Here is a 16,491-nt window from a genome sequence, read left to right as displayed (position 1 = left end):
AATAATTTTGTTAGACAAAATTCAATAATAAATTTTGAATTAAAGAAAAAAAAATATTGTTCAAATTCATTCACATCTCTGTAAAGTACAAAACCTTACCCATAAACCTTAAACCCTGAACTTAGCTCATATAGTGTAGTGGGAAGACCATAAAATGAATATGTAACATTTAGGTATAAACAATGGTTAGTAATGTTTTTTTTAATTATTGTCTTAAAATAAAGATTTTGTCACCAATCGTGGAACCAAATTTGAGTGAATTACTAAAAATTGACCAATTTTGACCAATTAAATAGTTTAGATCAGCTATCCAAAACGAGATGGGATAGTCCAGTCCAACCATCCAATGCAGACGGAGTTAGCCTAATCTAACGTCTTTTTATTTTAAAGTTGGTTCCAATGAACCGTTCTTAAGACAGTCCAACACAATCTCCTATCTTTCTAAGGCGGTCCAAATTCAACCATCCAATGCATGAGTTAGCCTAATCTGAGCGACTTTTATTTTAAAGTTGGTTCCAATGAACTGTTCTTAAGACAGCCCAACACAATCTCCTATCTTTCTAAGACGGTCCAAATCCAACCATCCAATGCAAACGGAGTTAGCCTAATATGAACATCTTTTATTTTAAAGTTGGTTCCAATGAACCGTTCTTAAGACAGTCCAACACAATCTCCTATCTTTATAAAACGATCCAAATTCCAACCATCCAATGCACACAGAGTTAGCCTAATTTGAACATCTTTTATTTTTAGGTTAGTTTTGATCAAAATTAAAACTCTAACTAATTTGAAATTTTGGCAAAATGTTTCGACCAATACATGTAAACAATGAAAGTCTAAACATCAAAATTAAAATATGTAAAATGTTTGGTTCCAAAATATATAAGAAACTCAATTCCATTCTATCAAAGTCTTTACAAAAACTTTTCATCGCAAAAAAAATGTTTCTTCATGTATCATCCATCAGAAAAGTATAAAATATTTCAAACATCTATTTGCCCAACTACACTAATCGACAAAAATTGGATCTCCTTCGAAAGCCTCCGCTTGAGCAATCCCTTGAACATTCAACCCTTGGAATGCCTCCACACGGGTTTTCACTAGAATTTCCCAGCCTTTTGCTATTTCTAGACTATTCCTGCTCCAAAACAACACTATTTTTGGAATTGGGCAACCATCTTCCAAATCTAGTTTAATGTAATGATTACTATTAACATAACCGATCCCAAGCACATTAACATTCTTTAGATCCACTGGAGATCTCATAGGGAGAAAGGTATAACAATATGATGTAGAGAACTGTACAAGCACAACATCAAATCTCGACGCAAACAAATACCCAGTAATAGGCATATCCATCCATTTGTTCCTCTTGGCACGAGTTCTCTTCTTTTTCCTTATCCTTTTATTTAATCCATCAACAGCTTCCTGGGAAAATATCCTCACATAATATTCCTCATTTGACATTAACTCACTTAATAACTCTTGTCTCATCCAAAACCAGTCGGTTTTTTTTCTTCCCAAAGCCAAGCAGAGAGCCCTGAAACCACAATTTCCATCGCCGACGGGGTCTTCAAAACCAACAATAAACTGTAGCAATTCACGCGAAAAACACATTTTATATCCAGATTGAGCAATGGAGCAACTGACATCAAAACTCAGTTTCTTCTTCCCCTTTGAAACATATGGTTTGGCCTTGGGCTTCGTTATAGATTGTAGAGTCACAGGTGGAGCATCTGGAGGATGCTCAATTTCATTAATGGAGCAACCAACATCAACATTTTGTTTCTTCCTCTTTGAAACATATGGTTTGGTCTTGGGCTTCGTTATAGATTGTGGAGTCACGGGTGGAGCATCTGGAGGATGTTCAATTTCATTAATGGAGGAACCAACATCAAAATTTGGTTTCTTCCTCTTTGGAACAAATGGTTTGGCCTTGGGCTTCGTTATAGATTGTGAAGTCACGGGTGGAGCATCCGGAGGGTACTCAAACCATGACGGATCTCGGGTAGTTGACCACTCTTCTTTTCTTTGGCCTCTTCTTGTAATCGCCGCTTAGGGCTGACCTTTTGGTGTAGCATCCTCCTTTGGTGGCTCCAATGATGAAATTTCAGGCGTTGCAAGTTCCATGAGCATCTTTATCATAGATCTCTGTTGGTCTTCAGAAGTCGATCCTAGTCGTTGAATAAATAAATCCATAACTGGTTTGTAATCAACACCAATGGGATCACTGGCTCTCGGTTCAATAGACAACTTTTTCCAAAATTCATCAATTTCAGAAAGAGGTATTCTACACCCTTTTTGTTTGAGTATCACGAGCTCATGTGCACACAAAACCGTGTGAAATACATAAAAGTGTGGTTGCAAACACTATCATCTACCCCAATGACATCTATATGTCTCATCTCTTCCAAAATCAAATCTAAAGCTATCTTTGAAATAAATCCTCTGAGCTCACTAAAAAACTCGTCATTGTGCTCGTGCTGAAATCTAGTTAAACTCCTCTCAAAAGAGGCTCTAATTTCGCTCATCTCAATATTGATAACTAGATGGATCAATTTCCACATTCCAAGAAAATCATGTTTGCATGTTCCCTTCAAGCTCGACTTCAGTCGAGCATGCAATCCTTCCACCCTATTCATTGTAGTGTTTCCATAGTGCTTTTGTTGGTCTATCCAGTAAGCAACAAATGCTTCTTTGTAAGGCAACCATGTTCTACGCAAATATTGGATGAGCATAGGATAATCTTTAAAAGCTAATTCTATAGAAGCAAACTTTCTCAAAAAACTCTCATGTGTCTTTGACTTTACCACATTAGTCCACATGGCACAAAGTTTATTTATGTTTTGCTCGTCACTGAGAATATTTTTTCCCATTTTCAAGACACACTGGAAATGTGCCATCGACACAAGTGCTTCTTTGCATTTGGAAAGACTACATCGACCGCATTCTTCAAAGCTAGCTCCCTATCAGTCACAATCAACACTGGAACTTTAGGCATGAGTATCTCTCGAAACCTTTCCAATGCCCAAGTGTAGTCATAATCTTTTTCCTTTTCCATCAACACATGACATGCAGTGAAAGTCATATTGGTCGATGTCACTCCTGCAATCTCTAACAACTTGAAATGATACTTGTTTGTCCTATACGTACAATCCATGAGAAAATTTTGGTTAAAAGTCTTAGCCATTTGGATCGAACCCGGATGGGCCCAAAACAATTCGCAAACCTCATTGCTACCTTCTCGACGTTTACTGTACTCCTCATATCCATTTTCCCTTAACAATCTACCCAACTCTTGCAACTGTGTTCTATTTTCCATTTCATCAAGTCTAATTCTGTGTCTTGCATTATACATTTGTCTCATGGAGGACGAGTTTAATATATCTCTTGCTTTGACAGCATTCATGACCTCTTTTGGTTTGACTCCAACTCTACTCATCTCAGATACAAGAATCATTTCCATCTTATTAAACCTTCCCATATAAGAGTGACCTTCCATAGTTTTTGCCATCCCATGATTATGACGACCACAATCAACTCTTAGTGTCCATCTATCTAAACTACCACGTTCAAAACATGCTTTTAATTTAAAAGGACAATTCATCTTTTTTGTTCCAGTCTTTCTCACTACATCTCGTTTGCTTCTACCTTTTTATGAGATCGAAATTTACCACCACGCTCACATATCAAAATAAGTCTAGGAGCCTTCCCACCAATTGCATTTTGAGATTTCCCAGTGACGATAATAGCTCCCACTTCACTTCCTTTATGTTGTGTCCAATCAATCAAATCTTGACGACTATCAAATACCTATAAATCAATTTAAGTATTCATTAATCCATGGGTAAAAAGGTATTAAATCAAAAAAGTAAGTTTCAAAACATATATTCATCCATGCATACCATGTTGGCGTTAAAATGTTCGGTTTGATCTATGTAGTGCTCCTCCGAAGATGCATTTGAATTTTGTGAAGTCCGAAGTGCATCAATTGGTACTTCATTGTGATCAGATAGAGGATCCTATAACATTTACAAATGAATTATAATGTTAGCTAAAAATTTGTCACAAGAAAAATATAGGATATCTATCAAAGTAACTAAGAGACGACCAAATTAGGATCGTCTAATGCTTCATAAGTCGCTCCAAATAAGGCGCCGAGTCTTAGAAAGTTAGTTGGCCTGGGACGTCTCGAACGTAAGACTATTCCCATTTCCCAACACTCACTATTCAAATCAACCATTAAATGGAAGAGATCGTCCTTATAGATTGAGTTTGCATAAATACTTTGTAATCACATTTTGTACAAGTCGTCCTCATAATGATTTCATAATAAATTGATATTTGAATCATTATGAACAATAGTTGTATATGGAGTTACCTCGTCTTGGTCGCCGTCTTGGTCACTTAATTGAAATTTCTCTTCATTAAATAGTTCATTTTTCACATTAAAAACATCATATGCCCATTCCATTTCACTCAATGTCATCAAAAAAAAAAAATGAAAAACAAAAAGATGGGTTGTAAATAGAAATATAACAAAAGAATTTGAAAAAGAATATGAATATGTGTAGAGAAAGAAGATATGTGTGGGTTAAGTTTATTTGGATTGGAAAATGAGAGGAGTGGAAAAAAAAGTGTGGGTTTAAGGAAGGTTTATTGAGAGAGAGTAAAAAGACAAAACTTGAGTAAAAAGACAAAAGTTGAAATTTATGTGTTTTCACTTTTTAAGTGGAGTCTGCCCTAAGAGATTATCTGGGGACATATCTGGTATTAATTTTTTAAAAAATGGGGTCTGGCTTTGATATATGGGGGTCTGTATATAGCAATACCCAAAAAAAATCGACGAGTTCCAAGCTTTACTTGATGCACAAAGTAACAAATTACAAGAGCTCTCAATTCACTCACAAAGAATGAACACTCAAACACTCACTTAGAATGTAATCTTACAATTTCTATGTCTGTTCTAGTATTGGTTAGGTTAAGTTTAATTATAAAAAAGACTTGATATGTCTGAGAATGCGATGGAGCACGAGTCACGCCTTGCTTTAGGCGTAGATGAGTGCGAGTGCGCCTACAAAGTTTGTACACAAAAGTCCAGTAACTTCGATCCAAAAAATTGGCGAAGTACAAATCCTCAAGGAGCGGGTCGTGCCTTACAAAAAACGGACAGCCCCTTTTTCTCTACATCCTCTTTCTCCCTATTTTCTACTAATAATAAACCCCGCAGTCGACGAGCCGTATTAATTAAAGCCACTTCTACTGATTATTACTCCACTCTCGGCGTTCCAAAATCTGCTACTGTTAAAGAAATCAAAGCTGCCTATCTCAAATTGACACGTCAGGTGTGTGCCACCTTTTCTTTCAGTTACCTCATTATTGTTAGGATGAATGAAACTTATTTGTTTTTTTTGTTTATGTTTTTTGGATAATAGTACCATCCTGATGTCAACAAGCAAGCGGGAGCCACGGAGACGTTCAAGGAGATTAGTGCTGCTTATGAGGTATGAATAATGTGAATACTTTTTTTTTTTACTGCTCACATTGTCGAAATGAGAATGGTTGCACAGACATTGGCACACAATTGATAGGAAGAGAATGTAAGATAGTGGAATGATGACGAAAATACATGCTATTAACCATGTTGCCATCATTTGGTTTTGGAGGGGTATCATTAGCTTATAGTTTTTGGATACAGTGAGGTTTTCTTTGCACAACATGCCTGTAAAAAAATATAGAAAGAATAAGTGGGCACAATTTGATGGGGGTATGCCACTGAGTATTTTTTCTGAAACACCGAAGGTCTGACAAAAATATTTCATTTATTAGTCTCTAGTAGTGTTGAGCTTGACTGTTTGATACTCTTTTGGATATTGGGAATTTTTATGAAGCAAATTTTATATTTACAAGTGTTGATTAAGAAAATTGGGGCTTTTATATTACCATGCTCACTCATTTGTTTTATGAAGAATGGTCTTTGTTTACATAATAGGGAGATGCTTTAAGTGTCTTTTATTCCTCTATAATTTGTTTTGCTTCAATTCTAAATGTTGTTCAGTGCATTCCTTTACTCCCTTGTATACTGAAAAATGTAGAGAAAGACTTGTTTGTTGACTTGTGAATTTTCAGGCTGCTAGCTTCAGTTAGAATTGACCAAAGGGGGGAAGTAAGGGCACCCTGTCCTACTTTCAAGTTCATGAAACATTTTGCAGGTTTGTCTAAATTTTCTTACTATTCTTTTTTTAATTAATCGATTGGTGATCTTTCTATCCTGCCTTAAGTGTCATATGGTAATGATAAATTTTCTTGCCAAAATTATGTGTGCCACACCCATTAATTAGTTTTGGCTATTTGATCGTGGAAAAAAAAAAATAGTATACAATGTCACAGATGTTTATTCCGGCCAAGGATACTGTGGCATCTACTTCACCTTGGTTAATGGAACTTATATTCGTTCATTGTTTCCTAGCATTCGTGTTGTTAGAGTGGGTTTTTTTTTTATAATATTTGTTTGTGTAGATTATCAGGACATACATGTCTCGGATCTTTTGTTACTATTCTCATGAACTCTCCTGCAAGAGCTGTTGTGATTATTTGCAAAATGATGCACATTTGAGATGTACTTTACTCAATTAGTTTAATGCTTATGCAACTAGAAGGAGAGGCTACATCTAAAGCTATTTGTTTGAATGGTTTGGTGAATACACCTCAGTACGTAGTCACTTATGTGCATGTGTGAAAGTGCAGATATAGCGAAGGATTGAAATTTGGTGAGATTCTCTTTTTTTCTTTGATTTTCTGATTTAGTTATGTGCTTGTTGCTAAGTGGACATGTGTTTAGATGAAGCATATCTATTAAGAAACTTTCCATGTGGTTGTGATATGAGAATTTGGGCACAAACTTTATAGTTGTTGCATATGCTACTTAACTTAGAAAATAAACCTATAAGAGTACGGTTATCTTAAATTATTTGCACGCTTGCCCCCTCTTACTTTTGTCTTGTATATATGTTGCCACCTCCTCCAAGTATGAATGAGAATAGATCTGGAAAAGGGGATCCCTTTATGAAGGGCTACGCCATTATATATACTTGGTCTAGGAACAAGGAAAGCAAGGAGTAAAAAGCCTATGCTAGTAAATTCATTAATCTTACTAAGGAGGACAGTACACCAAGTCTATATCTTCCAGAACAAAGCCTTTAACATCTACTCCTTATATTTTCCTTTTTACATCATAATATATATTCTAATATCATGGTATGGTTTTATGTGTTTACTACTATATCGTATTGTTAGTAAAGCATAGATGGTTATGGTTGATTACCCTATTGTATAAGTTTACAATTTGGGAATGAATTTTGGTGTGGAAGTTTAGTCATTGTCTTTTGTGAATATTTTTGTTGAAGATATTGGTTTTGAGATTTTGTATTTGTCCACCAAGGGTTTGTTTGTCCAGGAACATCTCAACTGATTTCATTACTAATATGAGCTTTACTAGCCCTTCCATGGTTCTGGTTGGTCTAAGGATTCTCTTGTTCTAATAGATTTTTGGTTTTTAGTTATTTTTCCTTTTTTAGCTTGTTTGGATTTTTATATTTAGCATAAATGTATAGGAAAAATATGAATGTGGCTGTTATTTAGTGTATGCATCCTTATTTCTAATTGACTTTATAATCCCTAATATGATTTTAATCTTCTTGTCAGGGGTATGGTAGTTGAGGATACAAAAGTTGAACATACTATTGAGTTGATAGTTGATGATTACCCATTCACCTATGATGGCTTTTTTGTTTGTAAACGTCGGTGACCGATTGTGCTATCTTTGCTTTCCGAACACTAAAGTTATTGCATCTGATACATAACTTAAAGGATGGAGGAGAGAGGTTCGAAAGAGGGCTATGAAGACGAGAAAGACGAAACATGGTGGTCGGGGTCCTTTGAGATGTCTTTTTTGTCATTTTATAAGTTGTTGTCCACTGGTTCTTTGTAATTGTAGGAACTTATATAATGTAGATGTTAATAATACAATTGTTTAGTGAAATTTCGGATTTGGGACTACACATTAGTTGGTTTACCATTATGTTGTTTGTTGAGAATTGGGAATACAATGTTATATAAAATATTTTTAATACAATTTTTTTTTTTTTACTTGTGTTATGAAATGGTAATGAGTTGTGGATGAATCTAAAGAATTTTATAGGAGTGATTTGTGAGAACCAGCAGGAAGTTTCAGAATATGCGGCCAGTAGGCAAACACTATTTTTTTTTTTTTTGAAATATTAATACAGATTAGTGACGCCAAAATGCTATCACAAAGATTTGTGATGCCAAAACAATGTCACAAATTTGTGACACCAAAAAATAACAGTGACGCCAATGTGCTGTTTCAAATATTTGTGACGCCAAAATATTGTCACAAAATTGTGGCGCCAAAATGCCGTCACAAAAAATAGTAACGTCAAAATGCTGTCACAAAAAAATATGACGCCAAATTGTGACACCATATTTGTAACACCAAATAGGCATCACAAAAAAACTGTTATGGCGTAGTGTATCCTGGTCAATGATGATTGTAGTTGGCACACGACCACCCATAGCTGCAAGCCAGACCTTAAACAACCATATGAATGTATATTATGTCTCATGCATCAAGTAACAACGCGCAACCAAACTTAATCGACTGCATATATATGATGGTTGACTCCAGTAAAAAGGGCAAAAGATATAGAGTATGCATTGGTACGATATGTGGTATCAAAAGAGACAACATTCCTGAAATACTCATAATATACTCAAGACCTCCCATCAACCTAGAAAAAGTTTACTGCAGTCCCATTTTGATCTAAATCAATGGCATAGTAGAATTAGGGATTCTCGGCACTCTTCTACATAAAATAATTAAGCACGACAGTTGCATCACCTTCTTTAAGCATTTTTCTGGTCGAACCATAATAATGGTTCCAGCAATCCCTTTTTGTAAACCCAAGTTCTTCCCCATTAAAAACAGCTGCAACTTTACCGACAGCTAAACCATTTTCACTAAAAATCAAATCTCAGTCAACCTCTTTGCTGTTTCAGGCATATTTTTGTTCGATCTTATGCAATTTCTCTTTGCTGGACTAACTAAACCGTGGCTATGGTCATTTTCAGTGCAACTTACAAAATATATATCTTCGTGTTTTCTTTTTCTAACATGCATTCTAACTGGGCAACTACACCTGACAGTGCTAGTATTTCTAGAAACACTCACTTCTCCCACTTCTCTCTAGCTTGGTCACGTGAACAAACTATTAAAGAGCCCCTAGCCAAATCCACACAGCCTTTTTTCCGATCTGTCGACCAAACACGAGTCTCAAATCCCTCTTGTTAACCATACTCTTTGTAGTAAGTCTTTGCGTCATCAACACTACTAAAAACCATACCTACAAACGGAGCAACTAGTTTATGCATTTATCTATCCAGGAATTTATTCGACGAAGACCCAATAACTACGACTTGGTCGATATTGATTCTTAAATTATCTCCCATTGACTCAATTTCTAAATTTTGGGTTTAAGTTCAAATGCTAGCTAGCAAGGGAAAAGGCAAATCTAGTAGGGATGATTTGGATTTTCGATTTGAATTCTTGATTTTGGGTTTGAATTTTCGGTGGTTTGAGTTTGGAGGTGATTTGGACGAATTGTATGAGGGTTATTTGATTTCGTGTTTACATAAGTTTAATTTGTCAACACAAATTGTTTAATTTTGAGCCAAAATTAAAGAATTCAAAACCCTCGGTTGAGTTCTCTTGTTGAGTTTATGAGAAATCAAAATTTTAAATTTTGTATTTTGTGAGGTTTCTTTTGAAATTTCATATTTTTTGAGGTCAAATTTCAAAATTTCAATTTTTAGTTGATCTGGATTTCTTTGGATCCAACGGCCGAAATTTTGATGTCAGTTTGCTGTCAACGAAATTTGATGTCAACCTAACCGGCCCGATATATATATATATATATCGGTTCGGTTAGGCTAGACCGCTAGAGTGCTACTCTTATAGTGCCACCCTTATCTCACACTCCTCCTGGTCCGTCAGATCTCAGGATGAGATGATTAGATTTAAAATTGATAAAAACTCGAAATTTCAAAATTTCAAAAACCAAAAATACAAAAAAAATAATAAATTTATTTGCTTCACTTAGAGAGCGATGGGGATGAAGACACAGAGTCTAACAATGAAGCATCTTTTTCTAGGGTGCTCATTGCACCGAATGGAAGTGTGTTATTCACTTGTTGTCCCACTCTTGGCAGATTTTAGGTGCAATGACAAACCTACTTCAGAAGCAAGCACTTCAGGTGAGGTAAAGCCTGTTCCGGCGGACCAGGCTGTATTTGATACAGAGCAAAGTTTCGAGAGGGAGCTCTCTTTCATTCGGGAAGCCAAAGAGTCCGGAGTCGTTTATCTTCTTGGTCACAGCGATATAAGAGCAAGGAAGGACTCTTGGTTTATCAAGAAATTGGTTATAAACTACTTTTATGTGTTCTTGAGAAAGAACTGCAGGAGGGGAATTGCAAATCTGAGTGTACCGCACTCTAATCTGATGTAAGTTGGCATGACATACATGGTCTGAAGCTGATTTTCCACCCAACTAAAGGCCTTTTCTTCTCGTTTCATTTTATTTGGTGTAGAAGTTTACATTTGCAGTTGGATTGAAAGACCATGTTTAAGCTGGAAATATTGTTAAACGAGACATACAAATGATACTACATTGTTCTTCTTTATAAACACAAGTTCTCAATGCTTCACCAGATCTAGATTTGAAAATTGAAAGTGAGAAGAAGGGGTTTTGAAATTTCGTATTTTTTTTTGTATTTTTGGTTTTCAAAATTTTGGAATTTCGAGTTTTTATCAGTTTTAGATCTAATCATCTCATCCTGAGATCTGACGAACAAGGAGGAGTGTGAGATAAGGGTGGCACTATAAGAGTGACACTCTAGCCTAACCGATATATATATATATATATATATATATATATATATATATCTTGCGCAGGCTTAAGTGACATCCTTATAATGACATCCTTATTGTACATCCTATCAAAAAGTGCATTTCAACAATGAATTAGTGGCTGATTTTTTGTAGATATATTCTAATGGATTATATCTCTACAAAAAAAATTAGCTCAATTCGATATTTCTAGCCTTGTCAAACTTAAAATTATTTCTAGCCCGTTAGATAAAATTGCAAACTTAAACACTGGGATGACAAAGTTCCACATATTGGATTGAGCTAATTTTTTTTGTAGAGATCTAATCCATGAAGAGTAAATTATATCTACAAAAATCATACACTAATTCATTGTTGAAATGCACTTTTGATAGGATGTACAATAAGGATGTCACCCTAGCCAAACCCGATATAATTTATATATAAGAGTGAGGAGAGAGAGTGTGTTGTTGTTTGGGAAGATAAAATGGAGAGAGAAATTAAGAAAGAGAGTCCGTGAATATATTTGTGGGATCCAATTTAGTTATATTTAATGAAAAGAATATGAAATATTAAATTAGAAGAGTGAGTTTCCTTTTTGAGTTTGAGTCCAACTCCAAGTATGTAACTTAACAAATCAAGATGAGAGCAAAATTGATGATATATATATATATATATATATATATATATATATATATATATATATATATATATATATATATCGGTTTGTCTAGAGTGCCACTCTTATAGTGACACCCTTATCTCACACTTCTTCTGGTCCCTTGGATCTCTTCTCTAGATCATCAGATCTAATTCACTCAAATATCCGATATTTCAAGATTTTAAAGTATTTCGGAAACCAAAAAACGAAAAAATGCGAAATGTTTGATCATCTCTCACGGTCGTCCTCTTCTCCACTCCAGAAATTTTCGAATCTAGAAAAATTGTTTACCAAACAATTAATCAATTTTCTTATCAACAAGAACATTATTCAGTTTCAGAGAACATTATTCAGTCTCAGAAAGTTTCTCAATTTTCGATCTAAGCTTCTTATAACTAGATCTCAGTTATGAACACACAAGAAATTTTCGATCTAAGCTTTTTATAACTAGATCTCTTCGATGAAGCATACGGTTTGGCATACAAGAGAAACTCACCAGGCTCAAAGTCCAATCTCAAGATGTAAGCAATAAAAACCTCAAATCTATTTTATAATATTTATTCATCCTTTTTATTTTTTTATAATGTTTTCTGGTTTTGGATAACATCTGTAAGTTTGCTAAGAAGAGTTTACCACCATCTCAAATCGGGTTTATCACAAGATCGCCAGTCAAAAGTGTTACTTAAAGATCTTGCATATTCTCAAGTCCCACGGTACTAATCCATTTTGTTTTCTATTTATTTATTCACTTGTTTTTGTATTTTAGTTTTAAAAATGGTTGCTTTATATTGTGGGGTTGTAGGGCTTGCACCTAAAATTCCCTCAAGATCTGTACCATTTGATTAAGAAGCCGGTTGCTATCCATAAGCATTTGGAGAGGAACAGGGAAGGATAAGGACAACAAGTTTAGGCTGATTTTGGTTGAGAGAGCAGGATTCATAAGCTCACTCGTTACTACAAGAGGACCAAGAAGCTTCCCTCAGTCTGAAATAGTGAGTGGACTCGCACACATTGTTTAGTTATATACGCTTGTTGTATGCACTTATTAGTATTGATGTCGATTCATATTTTATATGAACCGAATGTTTTGAGAAATAATTGGTGAAGTTTGGGTTTATGGTTGCAAAATTAGAGATCCGCGGCTTGGATGCATGTCTCGTTTCACGTTAAAGAGTAGACAATAAAAATCAATATAAACCTATACATTCGGGTTCAATGCATTTTAGGTTTAAGCTTCCTACCAAAAATCACTTGGTTCTATGTCAATGCCTCTCGGTTATTAGAATATGGTATGTAGTGTCTTAAGTTCTAACTTCTAAGAAATGATTGTATTTTAATGTGAAACTTGGTGTTCCTCCCCTTTTGCGGCTAACTTATTTGCTTATCGCTAATTGTTTTAATTAAGTCCGTGTTATGCTCAAAGGCAATGATATATTTATGTTTAATAATTGTAGATTTAGGTCTTAATCCATAAGTTACCAAAATGGTGCTTGCATGTGTTTTTTGTATTTTTCATAATTGTTCAATGTATAATGAATTATAATAAGTTGGTTCTTGAATGTTAGAAGTCTTGCTTCATTCGTTGTTGTTGGTTCTTGAATGCTAAAACTTAAAAGTCTTGCTTCATTTGTTGTTGTTGGTTCTTTATAGACCATGACTTGTAGGTAGGGACATTTTCCCCGATTTTATGGGAAGGTGGTTCTCGATTATAAGATCCCGTTCCCATGTATTTTCTCAGATTATAACACCCCATCAAACCTCTTTTTGGCTTTTCTCTGATTTTATTGAAATGGTATCTAGTGCTATGATACTTGAGCTCTTCTTTTATGATGATATCTTTCACGTGTTGCGTTTCTTACTTATATAAAATCTGTTTTAGATGCTTGTCTAGCTCAAATCACCGATGCTTTTCTTTTTTCTTTCTTTTTCAGGCAGTGAATCCACCATCCAAAGACTTTGGTAGCTTAGGTAATTTTAGGTTGAATTCCCTTCATGTTAAAGGTGGTGAAGTTCATGTTAAAGGTGTTTAAACTAAGATTGTTCTATTTAATTTTGTGAGGAAAATGGAAACTATTTTATGTTAAAGAGTATTGTTAAAATTCTCTCAATGGGCATTAAATTTGGTTGATATTTAATCTTGTGATGTGCATCTTTATTCAGTTTTTCATTTGTTTTTCTTTACAAGGGTTATTTGTACTTTTTGTGAGGTGTAGTTGCTTGTAAACTTTTGGTTGTGGACCATATATATATGTATGTCAACGAAAACTCAATAAAAGTGCTTGTAGGCCAGAAAGAGTATTTTCCAAAGTTAAGTGATATTTTCTTAGACACGGTCTCGGACCTCCCATTTATATAACCATGGGGTCCTTTCATACAAAAAAAGTGTTGTCAACTTGTAATCTTACATTCTTACACCAAAATCTGCTACGATATTATGTCTCCGAAGGCATTGAGACTATTAGGGCGGGCGCAGACTATTTTTACATCTCCCATCTTGATCCGGACTATCCATAGCGTTGCACTTGATTTGGAGGTCTTGAGTGCAGCTAACTTAATCTGATTCCACCCAAAGCCATGTCCATCCTCATTGTATTGGAGATCTTTGTTGAAAACTTGGAGACTTGCCACTCTTAACTATGGTACTAGCATCATTTGAACTTGGATAAAAAAACGGCGGTGTCGCTTTTTGCCCCTCGACCGTGTGGCCATACCGTTTGGACTTAGTCCCAAATGACATGGCCACACCGTTTGGGGACCTAGTCCAACGGTCAAGACAACAGAAAAAAATAGTAGTGTCTCTCAATTTCTTGTCAACCCTCATAAGCGTTATAGTTCTCATAATATAACATCAAGACAACAGAAAAATATAACATCAAGACAACATAAATGGCCATGCCGTTTGGACTTTGAACTTGTAAAAAAAAAATGGTGTCTGTTTGGACTTTGTCCCAAAATGGCATGCCCACACCGTTGTCCTTAGTCCTTAGTCCCAAATGGCATGGCCACACCGTTTGGTACTAAGGCCAAACGGTGTGTGGCCATGCCGTTGGACTTTGAACTTTTGGCTGCTGGACTTAGTAGTCCAACGGCATGGCCACACCGTTTGGCCTTAGTACCAAACGGCATGGCCACACCGGCCTTGGCCTTAACGGTGGCCATGCCGCTTTGGTACTAAGGCCAACGGTGTGGCCATGCCGCTTGGTACTAAAAATAAATCGGTGAACCACACCGCTTGGTACTAAGGCCAAACGGTGGCTATGCCGTTTGGGACTAAGTCCAAACGACACCATTTTTTTGCAAGTTCAAAGTCCAACGGCATGGCCACACCGCTTGGCCTTAGTACCAAACGGTGGCCATGCCGCTTGGGACTAAGGACAAACGGTGTGGGCATGGCCGCTTGACAAAGTCCAAACAGATTAACCATTTTTTTTTCAAAGTCCAAACGCATGGCCATTTATGTTGTTTTGATGTTATATTTTTTTCTGTTGTCTTGATGTTATATTATGAGAACTATAACGGCTTATGAGGGTTGACAAGAACTTGAGAGACACTACTATTGTATTGTTGAATTGCATCATTTGTCATCAATATGACAGTTGATTGTTGATTTCATATGCATTGGCTAACCATACATCGGGATACTAACTTTCATCGATAAGTAGCTCTCGACAAGTTTAAGGTCATTCCATTGATTCCGATTGAACACACCATCACTAGCATCGTAATATTAGTTTTCCATCGAAGTAATAAGTTTGACAACTATAATGAATTATTGTTACTAAGTTTTGAAGTTTCGGGCATCCTCTTCCTTTATTTGTATCTGCAACTAATTCCACAAAATCAAATCACTAGTGAATTGTCAATATTATAGACATTGTTTCGAAAGATTGCCGGTTATTAGAAACTTATACCACCCAAATTCTTTACAAGTAAATTCTCGGATTACGATGTCCTTCTATCAATACTATTGCGGATTTCATTTACAATTGAAAAGGAATTCATTTCTCAAGGCCAAATGAGTTTTGCAACTTGTACAAGGCCGGTTGCTACTAGCCAATCTCGAAAGTGTCCAAACACCAAGAACTCAAATCACAAGGCCTGCAGCAATTCAACAAGCCACAATTTCATCACCAAAGACACATGGTCAAAATAAGGCTTTTTCACAAGGCCTCTGCAGCAGTTCAAATTTTTTTGCATTGGAGACGCTTTGTTTGTCTTCATGGCTACCAAGTCACTTTGCCCTGTTCCAATATAAGACCTAAAAATCCCAACTACGAAGTTGTATGCAATCGCAATGTCCTGCTCCTAAACACCGATATCACACCCTCCATGCCTCGCCAAATTTCAGTTTTAATCATAGACATTAGATATCAATTGTATGCAATGTTTCGATTTGTATGGAATCCAAGCAATGGATGTGATTGGCTGCGAACCCACCACTTGGAGAAATTTGAGTAAAATGTCTTAGTGATGTCGACCCAAATGAAAACCTCATTTACACAAGTTCATCAAATTAGTGAAATTATTACTCATGTTAAATTGGATATGCTTTCACAATGAGCAAGATGATGATAAAAATAAACTTTTTAACTAATGCAGTAATGCTTGCCAAAATTACCACAACATAAATGAGAAATATCCATAAGAAATTGCTATTTCAAAGTATAGTACGTGAGCCTTCTTATACATATAGTATTCCATTAAGAGAACTATACGAGATTAAGGACATAGCATTACTTGACGTCTTGACCAGTATATGGAGAGAGTGTGTTATTCACTTAGTCATTTCATATAATACACGATTAGCTGGGCAAAATAGAGATTCTGATATGGATGAAATTTGAAGTTTACAAGTTAAGTATTCTAC

At 35.6% G+C, this 16,491-nt stretch overlaps 2 protein-coding genes and 1 long non-coding RNA gene across 4 annotated transcripts; 1 reads left to right on the top strand and 2 right to left on the bottom strand.

Moving 5' to 3' along the window:
* Nucleotides 1–1,008: 1,008 nt before the first annotated feature.
* On the bottom strand, nt 1,009–2,876 carry LOC147477240 (uncharacterized). Its single transcript, XM_086585951.1, has 3 exons — nt 2,370–2,876; nt 2,067–2,253; nt 1,009–1,856 (listed from the first exon to the last, which is right to left on the bottom strand). Exons 1-3 carry the CDS (start codon nt 2,874–2,876, stop codon nt 1,009–1,011), a joined length of 1,542 nt encoding a protein of 513 aa, XP_086442077.1.
* Nucleotides 2,877–2,878: 2 nt separating this feature from the next.
* On the bottom strand, nt 2,879–3,502 carry LOC147477239 (protein FAR1-RELATED SEQUENCE 5-like). Its single transcript, XM_086585950.1, has one exon. The coding sequence runs from the start codon at nt 3,500–3,502 to the stop codon at nt 2,879–2,881; it is 624 nt and encodes a 207-aa protein (XP_086442076.1).
* Nucleotides 3,503–5,023: 1,521 nt separating this feature from the next.
* On the top strand, nt 5,024–8,148 carry LOC147477238 (uncharacterized). 2 transcript variants are annotated; one of them, XR_015209283.1, is made up of 5 exons: nt 5,024–5,345; nt 5,436–5,504; nt 6,130–6,212; nt 6,520–6,770; nt 7,705–8,148. It is a non-coding gene; the product is annotated as an uncharacterized LOC147477238 (long non-coding RNA). The 2 variants fall into 2 exon arrangements; XR_015209284.1 differs by having other exon boundaries at nt 5,204–5,345; nt 6,657–6,770.
* The last annotated feature ends 8,343 nt before the right edge of the window (nt 8,149–16,491 follow it).

Source organism: Coptis chinensis, chromosome 9, assembly GCF_015680905.1.
Source record: "Coptis chinensis isolate HL-2020 chromosome 9, ASM1568090v1, whole genome shotgun sequence".
Taxonomy (NCBI): domain Eukaryota; kingdom Viridiplantae; phylum Streptophyta; class Magnoliopsida; order Ranunculales; family Ranunculaceae; genus Coptis; species Coptis chinensis.
Note: the sequence above shows the minus strand (reverse complement) of the source record. Positions and strands in the feature narration are given on the sequence as shown.

Bases quoted from the DNA above. Each gene is read 5' to 3' on its own strand.
- LOC147477239 (XM_086585950.1), bottom strand. From the start codon at position 3,502: ATGGAAGGTCACTCTTATATGGGAAGGTTTAATAAGATGGAAATGATT.
- LOC147477240 (XM_086585951.1), bottom strand. From the start codon at position 2,876: ATGGGAAAAAATATTCTCAGTGACGAGCAAAACATAAATAAACTTTGT. The intron at 2,254-2,369 runs GTTTGCAACCAC...TTTTGGAAAAAG, and splicing joins TCATTGGGGTAGATGATAGT to TTGTCTATTGAACCGAGAGC. The intron at 1,857-2,066 runs GTCAGCCCTAAG...AACATCCTCCAG, and splicing joins GGAGGATGCTACACCAAAAG to ATGCTCCACCCGTGACTCCA.